The sequence below is a fragment of the Mycetomoellerius zeteki genome, unplaced genomic scaffold, assembly GCF_001594055.1.
Source record: "Mycetomoellerius zeteki isolate Tzet28-1 unplaced genomic scaffold, Tzet1.0 scaffold31, whole genome shotgun sequence".
Classification (NCBI taxonomy): Eukaryota; Metazoa; Arthropoda; class Insecta; order Hymenoptera; family Formicidae; genus Mycetomoellerius; species Mycetomoellerius zeteki.
Genome location: NW_017257294.1, coordinates 4,770,281 through 4,795,512, shown reverse-complemented (window position 1 = coordinate 4,795,512; position 25,232 = coordinate 4,770,281). Strand labels below are relative to the sequence as shown.

Below are 25,232 nucleotides of genomic sequence, written 5' to 3'. Positions count from 1 at the left end.
CCTTACCGTACAAGGTCGGTTCACTAGTGACCAAGCGATTCCTATTCATGCAAGTTTCTTTGAATCTTTCGGTAATTATAAATTATACATTTTATTATTTTCCAAAATGAAGTTTCAATATTTATAATAGAAAGTTGAAAGTATGTTAGTGAATTTTTAGAGATTTTTTGAACCATTCTGAATAGGTGAAAAAAACGGATTATAGTGACCCATGTTTGGACGGATGAGGCACCAAATTGTATCTTTTGTATTGTAAGGGTTAAAATACTTCGCTAATTTCTATATAATCAACTGATTTCTATTTTTTACACGGGAAGAAACATGCTTCTTTGTTCTTCTTTAAGGTGGCAAGCGTCATGATGAATCGCAACTCTTTGATAAATTATCACCGGATGCTCAATGATCTTTTTGAGGAAGAGCTTATGCAAAACGAAAAAATTTCGACAATAATATTTTCATCCCTGCGCACCATATATACTCTAACATATACATATTTCACCATTATGATAGTAATGTTGTTAGCATATTTTATGTCTTCGTATATTTGTATGATCCACAATTTTCTCCACTTTAATTCATCCATGAACTGTACTCTACCAATCAGCAGGGAATTTGGGTGGTTCTGGACCAATCCTGATAATTTTTTATATTATCTACATATGTTCTACGAGACAGGCCTAATGACACTCGGCATCATAACGACGTGCGGCATCGATAGCGCTTTTGGTTTCTATGTTTATCAGTTCAGTTCGACACTACGCGCCATGATGTTCACTCTTATGAATCCTCCGTCCACTGAGAAATTCTCGGATCTCCTGAAAACATGTGCAGTAAAACATCAGAAGCTACTGCAATGTCGCAACACGCTGGAACACGTCTATGGACCCATCGTCTTATGGCATGTTGTCACCAATGCCGTGCTTATTTGCGTGATGATATATGACTTCACATCAGTATGTAAACACATTAACGCAAAATATATAGATGTTTTATTTTATTATCTAGTCCATTGTGCAGTCGTAATCTATCACAAAATATAGAATCAAAGGCGGTGCTTGAAAGTTTTTTACTCCGCTAATGATATTGCTTTGCACAAATAGTCACTAACATAGTATTAATCGTTAAACATTTGTAACAGTTACCGGTCTTTAATTTTGAAAACCTGTTTTCAACTGTGATATATGCTGCAAAAAAACTGCTTCAAACATATATGTACGCATGGTATGGCACTTTTCTAACAAATGCGGTAAGTTTTTATAATCTAGTAAAACAATTATTGTGTAACTCAAAATTGACCATTTTGGATACGTACATTTAGGGTGAGGATTTTAATAAAGGAATATACTTTAGCAAATGGCCCAATTCTAATCTCGATCGTCATGTAAGAACAAATGTTATTGTAATGATGATGCAAAAACCAATGACCGTAAACGCAGTTTTTTCTCCCGTCGATGTAATTATGTTTACCAATGTAAATATTTAAATTATAATACATTTCAATAAAAAAAAACATCATAACCAAAGTCACTTCCTGTAGTTTTTGGACGCTGAATATGAATCTGATTTTCAAATTGCTCTATTATGTCACAATTTTGAAGAATTTTCAGTTAAGAATTGTAAAAAGACTGTTTTTTACATGTATGTATTATAGAAATAAACCTTTAAAGTGGTTTTGAAAAAAATGTATACATATTTTGGAGACATTTTCTGAGATATTGCGCGAGAAGAGCAAATATTCATTTCAAGAAACCGGTTTCTAATTGTGTCAGGATTTTCAGGATAAGTTGGAGAAGCGAAATGATATAAACTTTGGCTATTACAGTTGGTCCACATACATAATATTCATTATAAAGCACTTGGATTATATTCGTAAAAAATCAATATCATATTTTAAAACAATTTTTCTTAAAACCATGTTTACAAAATTGTGGAGAAACTCTCCTAAAGAAACGGCTTGATCGACTGATCTGAAATTTTACACATTTATTACTGATACTTTTTTCTGCAATTTGTAAATCACGATTTGTTTATATTCAATTATATAATTCATTTTATATAGAAAATGTTCGAAAAATGCTGAAAATCAAAGCATGGCTTTCGCCTTACTGCCATTTTGTTAAATTTCTATATTTAATAATTTAACTCAAATGCTGGTTCAATGGCTACATATACCAATGCAGAATGTAGATGAAAGAGTAATTGAAATATTTTAATTACTGGACTGCCAGGAACTTCTTGCAATTTTTATGTTATTCTTGACGCGCAAAATTCAATAATTCGGGAGAGAGGAATAGAGAAGGAGAAGTGTCATTTTACCTCTGAAACTTATAACACAAAACTTTCCATTAAAACAAATAAAGATCATCTTAATCAGTTGTATAATTTATTCGCAATCCACTTTCAAAAAACAGTCAACTTTTACATCTTTAAATGAGAAAGATTCTTTAAGAATGTCAGGATTTGTGGAATTTTCAGCTTTCGAAAGGAATTTTTGTGTCAACTATAATTAATAAAATATTCATAGTTAAATATGGGGTTTATTTGAAAAAAACTACGAATTAGATCATTGACAATTTATCAAATTTTCAATTAAATTTATTTAAACCTAAGGGTTTTTTAGATTGCTAAATACAAATTCAAAATCTGATATGGCGGATAATATTTACAACTGCATACTTTTTGCATATTAATGTAATTCTAATTATTTCGCTTTTTTTAACTGCAGATGGTAAATGCTGCAATGTCCTATTTTTTCCTGTTCAAATCTATTAATATATAGAATAAAGATCGATAGAAATCGTCACGTAAGTTTTGAAAACATGGACAAATTCATAAAATGATTACGTTATCATTGTGTTATTAATACAATCTTAAAAAATACAACAAATATAATCTATTAAGATTTATTTTATTATTATACGATTAATGGTTAATCCATATTTAACTCTTTCTTTACAGCACACGTGACCGTGCGAGTATGGTTTCTCTGCATGAAGGAATCTACCGCGAATGTAGTTACATTTTGCGTAGACAGAATGAAACATGTGAATAGATAGTGTTATAAAATGTAGATAAAAAAGTTAAAACCTTATAACAGATAATGTGTAGAGAATAATTAGAAAATAATTAGCTTAGAAAATAATTTTCTAAATGTTAAATAGAAACCTAATTTAAATAAAAATGACTATTCATGTAATTATCAACATTATACTACCAAACGGAAAAAAAATAAAACCGTATTTTTAATACGGTTTTAATAATTAAAATCTGCGAATAATTTATGTCAATAATAATGTCTCAGCCAGAACTCGAACCTGGAATTTCAAATATTACTACTTTGATTTTACTCATGATGACGTTTTAATATCGAAAAATATTTCAGAGCAGTATGCAAAATCAGATATGTATATAAATTCGCGCACTAAAATCCGGTTTTGACCAAATATAGGAGTTTTTTATTTAATCAGATTTATTCTCATTGGTATAAATTCGTATTATATTGTATACTATTATATTCTTAATGTTTAATCTACATTTAAATAAGATCGTGTCATAACTTTCCTAATTATTTTGCGTGTTTAAAAGGCTATTAAGTCATACACTAATAGTACATATATAAAAGAAAAATCAATATCATATATCATAAACATACCTATTAAAGAAAAGAAGTATCGAGCGCAGGTGATTGAATAGAACCCTTTTATTATAAAGATATATTCTCAAGTTGTGTAAGCATCAATATACACATTGTTAACGATACAACAACAATGTTTCGATCGACAGTGTAAACTATTTTGTGTCAGAAGTAAAAATAATCGATAATCTATTTGTTGTTGTAAAAAAGATAAATTTATGGAAAATTGTGGAACATCATCGATTAATATAGCGTGTGCACATATGTTTAATAAGATTGTTAAGCTGCACTTAATTCAACAAAATGTATAAAATAATATATACATACCAGAAAAACAAACTATATAGGTGATTGAACGGAATCTCTTTTATACAGACTTCTGCTTACATCTTCACTATACCAAAGTCCTAAGTGTATAAGTAGCATTATTCTTCCGATGTCGTGCGCATAGCCAACAACGGTATACTGACAACATGATCAATAAAATAGCTTTTCTTAAATCGTGTAAGAAAAGAGAATCGTAAATCTGTCTTTAATAAGTTAAATAAGAAGAAATAACCCTAATCTTGATGCGTTTTGCAGTGCAATCTATACGGACTTCGCGGATCCGTCTTGCCATTCTCTTTGAAGTGCAATTTTCCTTATGTTTATAGTTCGCCTATAGTCATAAGAAACGTAAATTATGATTCATTTCGAACAATTCTATCGAATGACATATTAAATTGATTACAAAATTAACCATAATTTTTCAAATTCTCGATAGACAATACCTACAATGCGAATAACAGTCAATGAAAAGAAACTTGAAAGCAATGATAATGCAAGTTACAATCCTTCAACAGTTTGGATTTGGCTTGGCAATAAGGTAGAAGGTACAGTCTCTTTCTCTGACTTTGCATTATTACTAGTAAAACCGTCGTATTCTACCTATCATAAACACTGACAGATATTTCCAGCGATATTTGAAAGTCTTCTAACATGACCATTTTTTTTTAACCCCGTGTTTATTCAAATTTTATACAAAGTGACAATTTTTTACAATTTATCATTTTTTTAAACGTTTGAAATATATTATTCTAAATTTCTGTAACCGTCAATAAGTGTCATAAAATCATAAGGTTACAATTTGACTTATTATTAGTTATAAATATAAAGAATACATTCTCTCTCTCTCTCTCTCATATCGGTTTTTATAACCACAAGTTCGGATCGTTAACATTATTGGACCATTATGTCACCAATTATACTTCGAATATATGATTAAAGAGATTTAAATAAAATTATTATTAGTATTATAATATTATGGTTAAAGCTACAGAAAAAACCAGCATTAATAACAGTATTAATAACAAACATATACATGTATTCGAAAAATAAAAATCGAAGATATTCCTCCTTATTAAAAAATTCAAATTTCTTCAATGTCAAATTAAACTCCAAAACTTAAATTTCACTAATATTTAAAAAACATTAGGTTTTGTCAATTTAGAGCGCATCCCTTTGAGTTATATGTATGCCTGATGCAGGTATTAAGATGATTAATAAACGGTTAAAAGCGTATCGCACGTATCAACGTTTCCTTCGAATTTTGCTTACCATTACTGGTTGTTGGTACATGCCAACAAAATTCGACAAATTAATGTATTATTGGTCAGTGTGTGTGTTCTTGTCGATGATTATTTACACAATGCTAAGCTTGCATATAAGCTGTGTCGTCAGACATAATGTGAAGATCATGATGAAATTCGTTGGAGTAGCCCTATCAGGAATTAGCGCCATTATCAAGGTACTGTCTAGAAAGAAACTGCATTTTATTACATAAAAAAATAAAATCAGAACAATTATATTTTACATGTAATAAAACATAAATAAATTATTTATAAAAACACTAATATACACACGTAATATGATTAATATGATTAATTAATTCAATGAATCTAACAAATTCATTCAAAATTACATTTTTTCGATTAATTTTAAAAATAAATTTTATTTTACATGTTTTTATGTATATTATACATATATTAACATTTATTAAAGAATAAACTCAATTTAAAATCGAACAAAATGAAAATTTATAGTAGAAACCATTTGTAAAAAAAGAAATGAGCGTATTTAGCTAATCGATTAATCTTTTCATAAACATTTCAATAAATACGTATTATTCTTTCGTAACGTTTTTTGAAGATAGGAATAAATTTTGATTTGAAAAATTCGAATATTGAAATCGTGATATTAAACATACTACGTGTCAATATCTAACAAATTTCTATTTTTCGCACGGAAAGAAATACATTTCTTGTTTTCTTTAAGATACTAAGTTTCAAAATAAATCGCGACTCTCTGATAAATTATCATCGGACATTGAATGATCTTTTCGAAGAGGAGCTTATGCAGAAAAACGAAAAAGTTCAGACAATAATATTTTCGCCTCTGCCTAAAATATCTACTCTAGCATATATATATTTCGCCATTCTAACAGGAATCATTTTCGCATATTCTAAGACTCCGTATATTTGTGTAATTCAAAATCTTCTTTATTTTCATTTATCCACGAACTGTACCTTACCACTCAGCATGGGATTCGGATGGTTCTGGACTGTTCCTGACAATTTTTTATTTCATATACATATGTTCTACGAAACAGTCCTCATGACACTCAGCTGCATGATGGCGTGCAGTGTCGACAGCACTTTTGGCTTCTATGTTTATCAGTTCAGCTCGACAATACGTTCCATGATGTTCGCTCTCACGAATCCTCTGTCTACTGAGAAATTCTCGGACCTCTTGAGAACATGCGTAGTCAAACATCAGAAGCTACTGCAATGTCGTAACACGCTGGAGCACGTTTATGGACCAATCGTCTTTTGGCATATTATCAGCAATGCCGTGCTTCTTTGCACTATAATATCCGACATGACATCAGTATGTAAACACATTAATGTAAAATATTGAGATGTTTAATTTTGTTATCTAGTCCACTGTGTGCAGTCGTAATCTGTCACAAAATACAGAATCAAAGGCTGCACAGTGCTTGAAAGTTTTTCACTCCGCTAATGGTATTGCATTACACAAGTATTCACTGACATGATATTAATCGTTGAACATTTGCAACAGTTATCAGGCAACGTGACCTCATGTATAATATACGCTCTAATAAAACTGCTTCAAACATTTATGTACGCATGGTATGGCACTCTTCTCACAAATGCGGTAAGTTTTTGTAATTCACTCTGTTAAATCTGTAGTGTCAGATTTAATCTAATGTAAGTCGCCACTGCATCTATACTCAATTATATCGTTATATTATATTAAAACAATAATTATATTTGACACTATACAATATCAAATTGACACGATATAGTGTTAAATTTAATGATTGTTTTAGTATTAAAATAACGATATATGTAGTAGGAGTAGTGGCGACACATACTAGGTTAAATTTGATATTATAGATTTAACAGAGCAGTAAAACAATAAATGTAATTTAAAATTGACCGTTCTGGATACATGTATTTAGGGCGAGGATTTTCGTCAAGGAATATACTTTAGCAAATGGCTCAATTCTAATCTCGATTGTCACGTAAGAACAAACGTTATTCTGATGATGATGCAAAAGCCAATGACTGTAAATGCAGTTTTTTCTCCCATCGATGTAATCATGTTTAGCAATGTAAGTATTTATTATAAGACAGTTTAATAAAAAAAACATCAGAATAAGATTACTTTACTTTCTGTAATTTTTGGACGCTAAATACAAATCTGATTTTCACATTGTTCTATTACGTCACAATTTTGAGAAATTTTCAATTAAAGTTGAAAAAAAAGACTATTTTCACATGTTTTGTTATTATAATTACGATGTATGGCGTGCTGGAAAAATTTAATCAAATTTAAATGAAATTAGTCCAAATGGCCTATAAGCGTACAAAAAAACTAACTATGTAGAGTCCGATCGAAACCACATTTTGACCTCAGGCCGAAACCGAAAACGAATATTCGGTTATCATTTAATTTCGGCCGAAAACGAAACCGAAACCGAAACTTAGATAAGTCTTACTAAAAAAAAAAGGAGAGAGAGAAAAGCTAACGAAGTCACATTTTTTCGATCGGAGTCGGAATCGACATTTTTGAATTAATTTTATAGAGACCGTATGATTTTCAGAAATCATATGATAAATTTATGTAAATTTATTAATTTTGTATTTAACAAATTTTGGTCTGTGACTCCTTATGGCTGCACGTATAAAGTTGATGCTATTGACCAATTTTATTAATATGTGATGCTCTATCAAATAGCATATGAAATAGTGACTCTAATTTTAAATAATGATTCCATATTATACCCTTCAAATTTGAAATTTGTATGACAAGCAATGCCATAACATGGAACCAATAGTCTAAAAAAAATTTTAATTAGGCATATGGGTAATTTTGAAGATACGGAAAGCAAAAATTGGTCCAAAATTTCCATTGTTCAAGCACTATAGACAAAACACAGAAGGATGTTAATCAGTGGGATTTTGATTAGAATGATTTAACTCCTTCATCCCTGTTGTTTAATTTTTTCAAGAGAGAAGATACGCAAAAATATGTTTAGGAGATCTTTTTTGTGTAGAAATTTAAGACAAACGGCTTTTATCGTAAATATTTTTTCATATCTGCATTCGTTCTCAAGAAAGGGGCTGCGCGCAATATATATATATATATATAATATTAAAGGAATAGGGAACAGGGGACAAAGAATAAGAATTTTAACCTATCAGAAATTGTGTATTCCACAGTATATGATTTCTGACAGGTTGAAAATCTTGTTCTCTATTCTGTGTTTCCTATTCCTTTGATTGTGCGCAGCTCCAAACTCAGCAATAACTATTTTGAGGATATAGTACTACTATTATGAAAAATTAGGCAATAGTGATGGAGAGATCAGAAAACCATTCTGACTAATTCTATTCAATTCGTTTTAATCATTTCGTTTTATCTAAATTCTCTTTATTTACAATATAAATTTGAAAATAAAAATTAGTAGTTTGATTTCTCGTATATCTCGAAAACCTTTACGTTCAAATTAAATTTTTTTCGACTGTCCCTATATTTAACTTAAACTTTTTGAAATTGATGTTCCATTATAATGTTCGATTATTGAGGTCACTCTTTTTGTCAAGCTGAAATCCTATAAGATGGGTCAACTTTTTAATAAAAACTCCTGACTAATTGTCGCGACCATGTTGAATCGTGATATTATAAGCGAGAAATGGCACGTTGAAGTTTCTTTCATGCTATTTATATTGTAAATAAAGAGAATTTAGATAAAAACGAAATGATGACATGTTTTAAAATATTCATTATTTTGTTTTATTACAAATTCTCTTTATTTGTGAAGATTTCTTCGAATTTGTATCAATTTTATTTTTTAGAAAAATTTAGAAAAATTTCTACATTGGCTAATAATATTTACAATTATATACTTTCATGCTTATTAATCTAATTCTAATTATTTCTCTTTCATTAATAGTTCATGAATGCTACAATATCCTATTTTTTCCTGTTGCAATCTATGGAATAAGGATAGATATAAGATGGATAAAAATGTATAAAGTTATAAAGATGAAAGTAAAGAGATGGACACTATGTATGTTTATAAACCTCAGTAAATTTGTAAAATTATTACATTGTGTTATTATTGTGTTATTAATATAATTTAAAGACATACAATCAATATAATCTATTAAGATTCATTTTTATTGTTACACGATTAATAGTTAATCTTTAACTCTTTCTTTACAGCACACTTGGACGCGAGTATGATTCCTCTGTATGTAACAATCCGCCGCGAATGTACACTTCGCGTAAAAAGAATAAAACATGTGAATAGATAATGTTATGTAGATGAAGTAAAATATGCAATAACAATTATATGTATAACCGCTCGATTATTTGACACAGCAAAACAAATTATCAAATAAAACGACCAATAAACGAACAAATTAAGATATTAAATTAACAATTAACGTATATTTGAATTCCGCGACAATAAAATTGCATACAAAAAATTATTAAAACGTTTGAACTCACAGTCTTCTTAAGTTACAATTCGAACAATAAAAAATTATCCTAACATTCTAATCATAGACATAAAAGACGATGGAATTCAATGTCGTAATCATATGGAAACACATAGGATTGGCATACCAAGTCCGCAAAAAGTAACATTAAAATAAACTTAACGGGATTCTCATCGTTAAACGAGGATTTAATTATAAATTTGACATTTTGACGTTACTTTTTGCGGACATGATGTGTCAATACTATGATATGTTAGATTGTGGGATGATTGCGACATTGAATTCCATCGACTTTTATGTCTACGATTAGAATGTTAGGATAATTTTTTATTGTTTGAACTGTAACTTAAGACTCTGTAAGTTGAAAGTGAGTTTTAATAATTTTTTTATATACAATTTTTTTGTCGCTGAGTTACAATATACGTAATTGTTAATTCAACATCTTAATTGATCGTTCTATTTGATAATTTATTTTGTTGTGTAAAATATGTAATCTTATAAAATAATTTTCTAAATGTTTTATAAAAATAAAATTTAAATAAAAACAAATGTTCCTCCAATTATAAATATTACACGGCTGAACTAAAAAAAATATATAATCGCATTTTTAATATGTAATTAATCCGATGTAAAAGACAAACTGTCAAGTTTTGCTGTTTTCATTTAAACATCATTATCGTCGTACTGTGTGGTGTACTGTTGCAATTTTTGACGTAAGAAACAAGTGAAAATGAAAGCGGGAATGAGATAGCGTATGTGTTGTTTTTCCGCATCCAATTAACGGTAGTTTCACGACATTTAGGCTGCGTTCGTTTTGGACGTTCACGCGCTTTAAACTGACTTTTTATGCGCAACACGCTGCGACAGCAAAATGTCATGCAATTCAAATGAAGAGCGTTACCTCATGAAAAATTTTTAACCAATAATAGCATTTTGCTGCACACGAAAAGTCAAAGAAAATATACACACGTATATAAACATACAGCGCATACCTTCTACTCAACTCTCGTCTCGAATCTGGTATTACTGCCCTGATACTTCGCAAAGACGAGTAACATTGTGTGTGTTTTCTAGCAAGGGCAAAATGTAACACAATGATAATGAACATTACAACAGCTTTGCTGTTCGCCAACGTTAAATAAGTATAAAATGATTGATTGTGTTATATGCGTCCTTATTGGAAAACGTCCTATGACAATTATATGTACAGACGGTCACAGAAAGGTGGCAACACTTCTTTTTCGATAGATTTCGAAACTCAGCTTTGCTCCTAAAGCAGTTGAACGTAAATGGTTCGATCCATAAGTAAGAATCAATCATAAATAAGCTGCATTCTGAAATCCATCACCCAAAAAAAAATATTCTGCTGATCTTTACTTTGTAGAGTATCCTCTTGAGATCATATATAAATGGAAAATCCTCTGACATTACACGGAACCGCTAAATCGCAAAATATTTTTTTGGGTGATCGAAAAAAAAGGGTTGCAACCTTTCTGCGATGGCTGTGCATATGTATTTAATGGATGTTTTTTGTATATAATTGTATAAAGCAAGAACTGCTCCTTATGATCGTTTTAGATAAGTTTTATACAATCTCTAATTCTAAATATTTCGTTAAAAATGGATTCTTTATGCTGTTCTTTATTTTTAGTTGTGATTTTGATGAAGAGAATCAATGAAAAGAAACACCTATATCTACACTGAAAAAAATGCATGTAATTTTACATGGAAATTATATGTTCAGGACTGGAAAATTACCTAAATATAATTGAAAATTTACAATTTCCAGTAAATTTCCAATCATATTTAAGTAAATTTAGATAATTTTTCAGTCATAGACATGTAATTTCCATGTAAAATTACACGCATTTTTTTCAGTGTATATTGTGTAAGAATATCGAAAGGCTATCATCTATAGCGACGCTTCGTTTGCATGACGATAGAGATCAGTTTTCTTTACACATCAATTAATCCTGTAATTCTGTGCTTAATAGCATTAAAGTACAGTTATAAAATTTTACAATAACTCTCTGGAAAATGAAGAGATAAATCGCACTGACATAAAATGTAAAATACAATATTATATCATAAGCTACTGATTTTTCTCACAACATATCTTGAAACGTCATCATGAGCAGAATCAGAGTAGTAATATCGCTTTATTAAATTAACAAGCAATTTAATAACTTTTTTAAAACCAATAAGCATCTTAAAATATTAATAACAAGATGTTAATGAGAATCTTAAAATCTGCGAATAATCTAATGCGAAAAATATTGCCTCAGTCAGGATTTGAACCTGAAACATCAGTGGTATTACCACTTTGATTCTGTCCATGATGGCGTTTCAAAAAGATTTTAGCGCGCAGTATGCGGAATCAAATATATACTTAAATTCATGCAGAAGTGTTTAAAAATAAAAAATGCATTCTTCTCAATTTTCATAAACACAGGTTAAGAACGATACAACATTATTGAACATATTATCAATTATACTTCGAATATTATTAGATTTAATTGTAATCATTATTATTGCCATTATTATTAAAGCTACAAGCAAAATTAGTATTTTTAAAAAACAATGAAAAAATAAAAATCGAAGATATTACTTGTCATTAAGAAATTTCAAATTTCCTCCCTTTCTCTCTGCTAATTTTAAACCCCCAAATTTAAATTTTATTGATATTTTACTAATATTAAAAAAACATTGAGCTTTATCAATTTAGAAGCCCTTTGAACTATATGTATATGTGATTATATATATATATAGGTACTAAGATGATTGATAAACGGTTGAAAGCGTATCGCATATATCAACATTTCCTTCGAACTTTGCTCACCATCAGTGGTTGTTGGTACATGCCAACAAAATACGGCAAATTAATGTATTATTGGTCAGTGTGTGTGTTCTTATCGACGATTATTTACACAATGCTAAGCTTGCATATGAGTTATATCTTCAGACATAACTTACGGATCATGATGATATACATTGGCGTTGCAATATCAGGATTTGGCGCCATTCTCAAGGTACGATTTAATAGGAAACAGCATTTTATTACATAGGGGGACATAATCAAAAAAATATTTTACATGTATACAATAAAACAATAATATATTAATTTATAAATATATTAATATATACATGTAATATGATCAATATAATATAGTATACTCTCTAAATCTGAATCAGTGGATAGTCACTAATTACCCAGTGATAATTAGTGACTATCATACTTGGCACTGATAATCAGTGAAGTTCAACTAAAAAAGAAAGAATATTTGATCATTATTTGACTAAAATACTGATATTTGCACGTTAATTTCAATCTTCCAATACCATATTCATTGAATTTAACAACTAAAACAAGATTAGTTAGATCACGTAATAAAGATTAGCTAGGTTAGGAATCTCACATTTAATTCACTGATTATCAGTGGCATACTTGGCACTGAGATCAGTGATTATCCACTGATTCAGATTTAGAGAGTACAATACATAATATATTCCCGCATTAAACTTCAATGAATCAAACATGTTGCGAAATTATATTTTTCGTTTAATTAAAAAAAAAATTTTACTTCACATGTGTTTTTACGTACATATGTTATCAGTTATTAAAGAATCAATCTGATTGAAAATTGAAAAAAATAAAAAATTGCAACAGAAACAATTTGCAAAAAAGAAGTGAGCATATTTAGCTTATAACCGATTAATTTTGTAACACCATTTCAATAAAAATTATTCTGTCTTAACGTCTTTCGAGAAGAAAAAAATTTAGATTTGATTCGATTCGAAAAAGATTAGATTCGAAATTCAAATATAACAAATTTAAAATCGTAACATTAAAGATATTACGTCAATTTCTATGTAATTAAATAATTTCTATTTGTCATACGGGAAGAAATAAGCATCTCTGATCTTCTTTAAGGTGACAAGCTTCATGATAAATCGCAACTCTCTAATAAATTATCATCGGACGCTCAATGATCTTTTCGAGGAAGAGATTAAGCAAAACAAAAAAATCCAGAGGATAATATTTTCGTCCCTGCGCACAATATATACTCTAGCATATATATATTTCATCTTTCTGGCATTTCTGATGTTTGCGTTTGCTAAGTCTTCGTTTATGTGTATCATCCACAATCTTTTCCACTTTCATTTGCCCACGAACTGTAGCCTGCCACTCAGCAGGGAAATCGGATGGTTCTGGAACATTCCTGACAATTATATATATCATCTATATATGTTCTACGAGACAAGCACGATGGCATTCGCCGTTTTGATTCCGAGTGGCGTCGACAGCGCTTTTGGCTTGTATGTTTATCAGTTCAGCTCGATACTACGCGCCATGATGTTCGCACTTACGGATCCTCTGTCCACTGAGAAGTTCTCGGATCTCCTGAGAATGTGTGCAGTGAAACATCAGAAGCTACTACAATGTCGCAACATACTGGAGCATGTCTATCGACCCATCGTTTTTTGGCATATTGTCACCAATGCCGTCCTTCTTTGCATAATGATATACGATTTAACATCAGTACGTAAACACATTAATGCAAAATATTGAAATGTTTAATTTTGTTATCTAGTCCACTGTGTGCAGTCGTAATCTGTCACAAAATATAGAATTAAAGGCTATACAATGTTTCAAAGTTTTTGACTCTGTAAATGGTATCGTATTACACAAATAGTCACTGATATAATATTAATCGTTAAATATTTGCAACAGTTATCGGTCTTTAATTTTGACAAAATGTTCTCGTCTATGATATACGCTTCAATAAAACTGCTTCAAACATTTTTATACGCATGGTATGGCACTCTTCTCACAGATGCGGTAAGTTTTTATAATCTAGTAAAACAATTATTGTAACTCAAAATTGATTATTTTGGATACATGTATTTAGGGTGAAGATTTTCGTAAAGGAATATACTTCAGTAAATGGCTCAATTCTAATCTCGATTGTCACGTAAGAACAAATGTTATTCTGATGATAATGCAAAAACCAATGATTATAAACGCAGTTTTTTCTCCCGTCGATGTAATCATGTTTACAAATGTAAGTATTTATATATTATAATATTGTTCAATAAAAAAATTATTAGAATTAGACTAGTCATTTTCTGTAGATTTGAACGCTAAATATGAATATGATTTTCAAAAATTATATTCGTATTTAGCATCCAAAAACTACAAAAATGACTAGTCTTGTTCTGATGCTCTATTACGTCACAATTTGGAGAAATTTTCAGTTAAATTTGTAAAAAAGCTCTATTTTCACATGTTTTTTTGTTGTTATAATTACGATATATGGCGTGCTAGAGAAGTTATTATAATTAAAGTTAGTCCAAATGGTCTATGAGCGTACAAAGAAATTAGCTATGCCACTTGATGGTTCTATAAAAAACTGAACGTATAATACAAATGGTTTTATAAAAAAATCAATATTCACAAGCATAAGGTGAAATACCTCGAATGTCATACAAGCCAGTATTTGGATTAATATGTGTTGAGGTTTGCAATTCGTTTAGTATCAATATGTTGCAAGTTAGATGTATTTCCAGTAGTGTATTCAGAATAAGCTTAACGGTTGCCTACTTTCGCTTACGGAACATTAGACTTTCTTCAGCACTCGTCATTATTATTTCACAAATGTAAACTTTTTTTAATAGCAACATCAACGCAATGTAAGTTAATACATAATGGGTGTGTTCAAGACGACAAAGTCTGTTTACCGAGCGATTGAACATGATTGGTTCTTACTTCCAGTCTAATAGATCCAATTAATTACATTCAATTACATTCAATTCTGCGAGCAGGTTCATTTGATTGAGTTACTTCATTTGATTTAAACACGATCAATATCCCAATTATTTTTTTACACATTTTGGTACATTTAAAAGTTACGTTTGAACAAAGTGATAATCTACTGAAACTTCTCTCTCTCTCTCTCTCTCTCTCCTCTCTCTTTGGAAGTTTTTTTATAACTTTAATTATAATAAATTTCTCAAAATTATTACGTGATGGAGCAATTTAGAAATCAGCTTTATTTACAGCATCCAAAAACTATAGAAAATGATAGTCTCATTCTAATGTTCCAAAAAGTCATTTTTTATTGAAATGTATTGGATTTGTCTGACAAGAGAACATCGCTAAATGTTTTATTTTAATGAAATTTTGTATACAATAGGCTACATAAGTAAATAAATTTAGAAAATATCAGTTGCGGCCAAAAAACGGTTTTAAGGGTGAAATTATAAAGCGAAGTTAAATAATATTTTTTAAAAATATTAATTAAAAAAAGCTTTTTGGGAAATTTTTGAAAATAAATATTTTTAAAAAATACTTATAACGTGGATGAAGGTAATTTTAAAGATAATTTTACACGGAGAAAATTTTTTTTTTTAGAATTTACCCTACGGAAAATATGATAGTTCTGGGAAAACTTTGTATTTTGAAGAATTTTATGTAAATTTCTCTAATTCATTAATAACAGTACAATAAAATATAAAATAAGTTTGATTAATTTTACTGAAATACATGGTAAAAATTTTTTAAATATTGTAGTGTACCACAACTACCATATTTTCAGGGTAAATTTTAAAAGATAATTTTCTCCGTGTAGGTATAGTAAAACTTTTGTATATAAAACACTTTGTGATATCTTAAATAATTTTATATAAGATACTATAATAATAACACGACAAGATATAACGAAAAAAGCTGGAAACCGCTTTATACATGAATTTCACTCTTAAAATCGTTTTTGAGCAATAATTAATATTTTCTAAATTTATCTATTTGCGTAACCTATATGTATACAAAGTTTCATTAAAATCAGAATTTGACACTTCGCGAGATTCTCTTATGAGCAAAAGCTTGACATTTCTACACTTTCAGTTTTATCAACTATCATTACTTTAAAGCAACATTTTATATTTATTTTTGCGAAAATAACAGATTCAAAACTTAGAAAAATACAAATTCCCAAAAATTTGAACGCTTCTCTATCGCGAGTAAAAATATAATTATTTTAAAATAGAGAATCTACTTTTGTAGAATATATTATAGAATATTATAGAATTTATCCAAAACGAATAAAAAAATAAAGAATTACAAGATTTTGAGTTCTAATTACGTCAATTTAGAAGATTACTTTATCCGTAAGTTGATCTTTTCGAATTTTCAACAATTTCGTTTTTTGCAAAATTTAGGAAAGTCTCTACATTAGTTAATAATATTTACAACTGCATATTTTCTGCATATTAAGCTAATTCTAATTATTTCGCTTTCATTAATAGTTCGTGAATGCTACAATGTCCTATTTTTTCCTGTTGCAATCTATGGAATAAAGACGGATAGAGATGAATGCTACGTATATTTGGTAAACACCGGCAAATTTGTAAAATCATTAGGTTGTTATTGTGTATTAATATAATTTAAAGAAATGCAATCAATGCAATCTATTAAGATTTAGGGTAAATTCGGATAAGATAGCCATACGGGGAAGATAGTCATAGGCTTTTAGAATGATTATAAAAATGCTCCATTTAGCAATTATTGAAAACATTACAGCCTATGACTATCTTTTCAATTATGGCCATAATATCTTAGTTTACCCTATTAAACGATTAATTTATAATATATTTAACCCTTCTTTTACAGCACATGCATTCATTTACGGCTCCTCTGTATGGAGGAGTCCACCACGAACGTACACTTTGCGATAGAATAAAATGTGTGAATAGATAGTGTTAAGTAAATAAAATGAAATGTGTAACCTCACAAAATAATTTTCTAAATATTAAATAAAAATCGAATTTAAATAAAAACAATTATTCCTCTAATTATAAATATTACATCACAGAACATAAAAAATATAAAATCGTATTTTTAATACGTAATTAATCCGATATACATCTTTTATATACGAATGATATATATTATATTACTAAAGTTAAATAATATAGTACCGCTTGGGTTTTACTTTTTAATTTGATACATTAGCTTCATTTTCGCAAACCTCATCTTCGCCAATGATCTTCTTTCTAGTCTCTTCGTGCCATTCCTGCAAAAGTCACTCATGATCTTTTTGAGCCACAATTCGATCATCGGATGAGGCTGACGAGAGTTCAATAGATTGGGTGTTTTCGGATGCTTTGATTTTAGCGTTATTACCAAATGGAGTATCTGTAGGGTATCCGAGTCGTTCTACGGGTAGCAGAAGAGTGCAAATCGGTTCGCGAGAAATACAGTAAGTAGAAAGAGAGGAACAAGAAGAGAAAAGAGAGTGACGGGGAATGCTCAAGAAAGTCGAAAAAGAGAGGAATTCCATTGGGGAGAGAACGTCCGGCACAGTGAAGAATTCTCTCCCGCTGCTCGCTTTTCCCATGCGACGATAAGACAGCGCAATAAATATTCTCCTCTGCAGGTCTGCTACCGGCGATCTCGCGCGCGAGATAGACGCGCAGTTTGGAGAAATAAAGCCGACGCGCGACGGTGGCGCGACGCAGATGACCCGAATTGATTTCGTATCGCGACGCCTTCCGCGCCTTGGTGGTCCTCACCGTTGCTTAAAAGTCAAGCGACGAACATACGTGCCCAGTTGTATCATTTGGAGATTGTGGAAATTCAATTACACGGTCTTCTTTCCCCTCTTTTTGTTTTCAAATCCGGTTATACTGTCTCGTTAGTTGATTTCACGGGACGACAAAGCGGAAGGAACAGGGAAATACCGGTCTGACGATAAGCTCGACGATAAGTGGAGGAATTCGGGAAAATTTCTAAATGGAATTTCTGATAAAGACGGAAGCGGGCGCAATGCAGACGGTATAACCTAGGGCAAGTACGCTCCGGCCGAAGAGCGAAATCATACTTTTCGGTATTGCTAAAACTATTTCAAGAACGTGGTGTAGAGTAGCGGCTCTGCACTTTTTAAACAATTTCAATAATCTCAAAAAAGTGACGTTTCCCTATGAAAAGAATCTCTCTGTACAGATTTGAAATCATTTTGTAATTGCAAAATCTTTTTTACACATAAACAAATTTTTTGGGAAACCCAATTTTAATGTGAATATTGCCTTGTCAGCAATATGAAATTTCACCCTTCGTCCTGAGTAACTTGGGTCTTCACTTCGGTTCAAATTTATGTTATTCAAATTTATATTATTCCGGATCGTATGAAAATCTAAAAAAAATTCTTTCTCGTGAAAGCTTTAACGAGTTTTTACTCTACAGAAGTTGAATTATATTTCACTTATTTTTTACAGATTTAACTTACTAAAATTGATAATTAAAAAATTGACTGTGCACTCAAAAAAATTTCTGATTGAAAATGGACGAAAAAGATTTTGATTATATCAATCAGAATTCTAACCGAGATAATCAGATATCTAATTATGATGACTGGAATTTTGATTGATATGATCAAAACCTTCTGGTTCGTCCATTTTCAATCAGAAATTTGTATTAGTGTGTCTTTAAAGTCCAACATTGCCAATGAAACGTTAATATAAAAGGTTAATATACAAATTTTATCAGTAATTAAACCTGCTCTTTTATTAATATTTAAGTTTCAAAAGTAAAAGTTTTTATTCCATCTTATCCTTTATAAAATTGATAAAGCTGCGGATCAATTATTATTAATGAGGCTTGGACTGTTATTTGTTAGTGGTCAGTATCCTTATCCTTGTGCAATAGTGTAATAAATTAAGCCGTGAATACGAATAATCCTGATAATGCGTTGTTGTACATTATTGATATTGCGACAATGAGTTTCGTGCGTGGGAAATACCGCCATCGGCAAATGGGTTGCTTCGAGTTCGTATAATCCCGCGTATTATGAGAGCAGCGCATATTATAGTGCAGAATTTGCGGCTATTTTCTGATCTAAAGCGCCGTTTAATACGAATTGACTTTACTACTGCATTGATTACAAACTTTAGTCGATACACACCGCAGTAGTGCAGTTCATATTAATGTACATTACATAGATCTAGTAGATAAATGAAAATTAATAGAGCGTACGTTAAATGTAACATTTAAGAACAGATAGGGGAGACCGGGTCTCGTTGGCACAATTTTGGTACTAGATTTTTTAAACAATTAACTATTATGATTAAAATACATCAGTGTGATAGAGAGAACCTTTCTCTATATTTTCATATTAATAATAGTTCTATATATTGTTTAGAATAATCTTTGCAATGAAATACGAACATGCTGCATTGTAACTTGCCCCAATATTTGAGGTAAATTGGTACATATCACAGTATAAATTGCCTTTGTGATAAATTCTATACTAAATTAACAAAAACGTAATAGAAAAGTAGTAGAAATAAAAATTAGAGAGTAGATACGTACTTCTTAGTAAAAATTGAATTAGATTTTTTCTTTTTATATTGTAATACTTGTTTAATTTAAGTGAAACTTCACAAAGGGAGAAGTACCTTTGTTATAAAAGAGATATTTTGCAATAACTTTTCCATATTGTTTCTTTTACCACAAATACATAAAAGGAACGCAATGCTAACTTATCTCTTGTGCCAACGAGACCCGGTCTCCTCTAAAATATTTTTTTTAATGTAAAATACCATGCAATAAAAAATATTTTTTATAACAATAAGAAAATATTTTTACGTTTAAAAATCACTTTAGTCCTTTAAGTGTCACTTCACTATTTTAAAGGTCACAAGGTTGTGTTACGGGTCCGCGAAATATGTGGACACCAGACAAATATTCCGACAGAGATAATTCCATCAAAGTAATACGCTGGCGCTCGCGAATTAAATTGCCTGCGTATATTTGCGTACAATGGCGCCGGCCCGGCGAGGGCATGAGGAAATTTTCGTTTTATAATGACGCAATTAAAGCATAATGCAGCAACGCGCGTATCACATTACGCAAATGCCACGGGTGGATGTCCTGACAGGCGAAAGACGGGGGAGAGGTACGAGAAAGGGGTGCAGCGCAGCACCGAGTGCGAGCTTAGCAGGTATATAGGTGTACACCCATGTGCATAGCCGGTGCTATAAAGAGAACACGCGGGGATTAAAGTGGAAGGTTCGTTGAAAATTAACCGTAAACTCAATTAATCCTGAAAGCGCGCGACGACGTCGGGCTCGCGTACATTAGTGCAGGCATTACTAAAAAGAAGCTGTGTTTTCGAATCAGTAGTAGTTAGCGCGACGAACTAAAAATCTTAAACCGATAATGATACGGCTATGCGAGCAACATGCTCTTGCTATTATTATTTTTCCCACGCGAATATGTGATAGAGGATATCATTTTTTTTCCGACAATATCTGTTAATAGTTGAATCGAACGTTAAATAAACTCAACAATTGTCTGCAAATTGTTCTTTTTCTACAACATTATATTAGCATTTAAATAAAGTATCACATACGATTGAATAAAAGGATATATTCTTTTAAAGGAGAAGCAAATTATGATGCTGTTTACTGCTTGATTTCAAATGTCTAGCTATGCTCTTATAAGCACGACAGTCATTGTATAAAAGTAAAGTAAAGACAGAAATGCTCCTTGAAACGTATTTTGTGATAAAGATTTAATGAAACGCGCGGCATGAGATAAGAAAGAAACAAAGACGCAATATCTTTTTCGAGTGATTTAAACATTGAAATGTCCGACTTGCAAGCGAGTAGAATCGACAGTAACCAAACAGAGTTGTTGGAAGCGTTTCTCATATTTTATTAGCAGCCTTGCCGCGCTCTACGGTTCTTTTTACATGCCGGTGCATTTTTAACAGGTATGGCTTTATAAATACAAAACTGTGAGTGTGCTGCAATTCAAGGCGCGAGTATCGCTGCCGCGTTCTCCACGGCAGCCGCTATCTCGAGAGTAATATTTAAGCGATAAACATGGGAGAGGCGAGGCGACGGCGTGCAATAATGATCAGGAAATACGATGCCGTGGTATCGTTGAAACACGCACCTGTTTCGAATTCCCTGTGTAAGCTACGCAGTGTCTAGATCGCTTATTATCTCATAAGGGAATCGTCTTTTAAGTACGTCGTTGTTTAACCTTTATCTGGATAACTAGGACCCGGATGCTTTGATATAGATATATGTATTAGAGTTGATGCAAACAAACCGGATACTTTGTCGACTACACTTAGATCGACTTCGTAGAGAATTCATAACACACGCATAAGAATTTATTTTATACAAAACGGTAATAGGGTTTTACTGCATGTATAATTAAATATCATTTTGATTATACTTAATTTCCTTAATCATTTGATCTCTTCTCAATTCACTTACAAGTATCGTATAAAATATAGTCATATTTTAATATTATTAAAGTATTATAACTATAACAAAATTTTATAAGTTACAATAGTATTTAACGAGACATTTATATTTATGTAATACACAAAATATAAAAAGTCATCTTTAAAAACCAGCGAGATCGTTTGTAATTCCTAAAAATTTCGTGAGAACAAAAGTAGAAATTTTTTAAAATTTCCATTTGTCAAAAATCTTTTATTAATTTCATTTATTAAATATTTCAATAAAAATTTCCTTTCTTTTGAATTAAAACACGAGCCTAGCTATTGCTTAACTAACGATGCATGTTTGGTTTGAGATAATTAGCATGCATAACGTTGTACAAGCGACGATACATCGCATATGAAACTATTGTCTGCTGTCGATTGCTTGCTAATATCATCTGCTAAAGGATCAATGTTAACGACCATGCACGTATTATATCGGATTCCCATTATAATCAGAGAGTAAGATCGACTACAGCATTGCAAACGTCAACTAGATTGATTGATAAGATAGTCACGTAATATCGTACAATTATGTTCACCTGCAGCTATTGCCGGCGAGAATAAATGAATCCAAGTAATTGCACGATAATATGTTAGAAAAAGTAAAATGAAGGTAGTGTGCAAATTCTTCTTAACCATCAAATACATGATATCAGTCATATAAAAATGATAGAAACTCGCGTGTAAAATTTTGAAAAAAGTGATAATTGTATTACAAGAAACACTGTGATGATGACAAGTCTAATTATACGAAACTACTACTGTAATAATCAACATTCTAAAAACGGATTTAATTAAAATGAAAGAGCATTTGCACATTTAATTCATACACTCTGTACACGGTGTTAAATTATAACGCGAGGGCAGCGTACCGGTGTACGACGTAAATTTACTCTCGGCAGAACACCCCATCCCAAATTTTTCGATGGAAACGTGACAGCACGGTGGTGCATGGTCCTTTGACGGCAAAAGGGAGAGTAGTCCCTTCTGACCGGTAGACGATAGGTCTACGGACGTAGTGGCAGTTCGTTAAGCTTGTGGCCGCCTCTGAATGAAGGTAATGGAGTGGGCCGGCCTGGTAATCTAAATTTCTCATGTCGGGGAGACGTGTAGTCCAGCGACATGGCACATCGCGCTGACGCTCCGCTCTTTTCAACGCCATCCTGAGGAAAACGCGATCCTCGACGAGGTCGATCCTCGTCGAGGGATAAGTTTCGCGCGTCGTGCGCGCTCGAATCAGCCGCTCGCGACCGTAATAAAAATTCACGCGGGTCGGCCATCATGCGACCGACACGCACGGCGTATCTTTATGGTGGCCCATAAAGCCGCGTAATTGTGAAATATTGTCGGGCATGGGCGACGGGCTGGCGATGAAAAAAAAAAGGGGAAAGGAAGGAACGAGACGACGCGAGAGGAAGCGAAAACGGAGAGGACAAAGGAAAAGACGTGCGAGCAACCCACCCCCCGATGGAAGCCATCTAAAAATGTCGCTGTCCAACATTGGCGTAAAAAAAAGTCAAATAAATCAAACGGTATTACACGTTCAGATAATGTAAGATCATGGCTTAGACGGAGCCAGAACGAGCAACGCCAAAAAGGGCGAACGCAGGGAGAAACGAGCCGGATGAAAGCAAGTCGCGACGGCGCGCTCGTTTACGCGAGTTCCCCTTTAACGAGTCGTAGCATGCGACGGCGACGATGGTATAAGCCGGCTGAATTACTACATCTGTTACCGCATTCGCGATGTGCCGCGCCGCATATACGCGTACCCTCGGGAGATATCCTCGTGATCATTGAGACGAACATGCCTCTTGATCGTCATAGAACGGCGCCGGGAAAGCTGGAATAGAGAGAAGGGAGAAATTGGTTCGTCAACGCGACGGCGACGCGAGGAGCTATTAGACCGAACGACAGGATTTCACGCCGCACGTCGTTTCCCTACTCCGTACGAAGATAATCATCGGGCGATATTGCGTGATATAAAACGGCGATAATATGATTTATGGGCCACCAAGAATGTAATCCTGGGTTCTCTGCTTGAAGTAGAATTATCTCAATACGTTCTCGGTATCGATCGCACGGAGAGATCCGTATGATTTAGCAGCTGTTCCCAACGTTCTTCTCGATGACTGGATTTGCAGGATGTCGATCTGGGATTACGCGCGATTGGAAACGAGGAAATGAAGAGCAAAAAGAAAACAGTTCGTCAATGCGCCTTGAAAATTATTCCACAAAACGTCACGTATTTCTATCTGAACTCAATAATAAGAAATTGATGTCGACTCGGGTATCCATACGCTTTTAAATTGGAGGTAAAACGGTTATGCAGTTTCCATAAAGCTATTATTGCACGCTCAATTGGGCATCGTAGAAACATACTTTCGGTTCTACGATGCATCGATCCTTTCCATCTTTCATTTGAAAGTTTTGTCATGTTTTTTTCGAGAGATGATTATAGTCGTCGCCAAGAAGCACGCAAATCAAACTACCGATCACATTAAGATCACGACTTTTCATATTTGCTAGTCTTTATCATAGAAAATAAATCTTCGCTAAACGAATTTTGTATGTCTATTTGCTGTTAAGAAATAGCGCATAATAAATTTGAAATTTAAAATAAAGCCACAGAAATAAATTACACAACATATATAGATTATATTATATTGCACAAAGTAAAAACTCAATAAAAAAAATATTTAGATTAAAATAGGACTGCTTATATGAGTACATCAACTAAGAAACAGAAGTGCCAATTACCAATGTATAATAAGAAATAAATTTATCTCAAATATATGACTGTGAACAGATTACTTTTAGACTTACACATAATTAAACTCAAATAATATTTCCTTCAAAAAAATTTTTTTATTCGTGTATGTACGAAAAGAAAGTATGCTGAAATCTCTAAAAAATTTAGACAAATACAGATCTGAAAATAATTTTATTGGACCATCAAAACAAAAATTACCTAGTTAAATTTATAGATATTTTAGCAAGAACAGTTCCTTCTGTGGCTAATATTATAAATTTCTTGTGTCTGCAGCCTTCACATATTTTCATTATTCTGTTGAAGAGAACAATGTAAGATATATTCATTCATTTCTTCTCTTAGGAATTATATTTTATCTATTCGTACGTATATATAAAAGCAAGTGATGCGTTCATTACCTCATTAACTTTTAGCTTTTTGTTCAACTCTTTACCTCAGACTTTCAAAGCTTTGAGCTGTTC

The 25,232-nt window shown here is 31.7% G+C and overlaps 2 protein-coding genes across 2 annotated transcripts in view; one reads left to right on the top strand and one right to left on the bottom strand.

The window, feature by feature from the left end:
• The window catches only part of LOC108724723 (uncharacterized), a 362,974-nt gene that overhangs the window by 156,364 nt on the left and 181,378 nt on the right, over positions 1–25,232 (bottom strand). The window lies entirely within an intron of this gene.
• On the top strand, positions 5,258–9,203 carry LOC108724722 (odorant receptor 94a). Its single transcript, XM_018451297.1, has 5 exons — positions 5,258–5,420; positions 5,948–6,559; positions 6,752–6,847; positions 7,155–7,307; positions 9,153–9,203. Exons 1-5 carry the CDS (start codon positions 5,274–5,276, stop codon positions 9,201–9,203), a joined length of 1,059 nt encoding a protein of 352 aa, XP_018306799.1. The 5' UTR covers positions 5,258–5,273.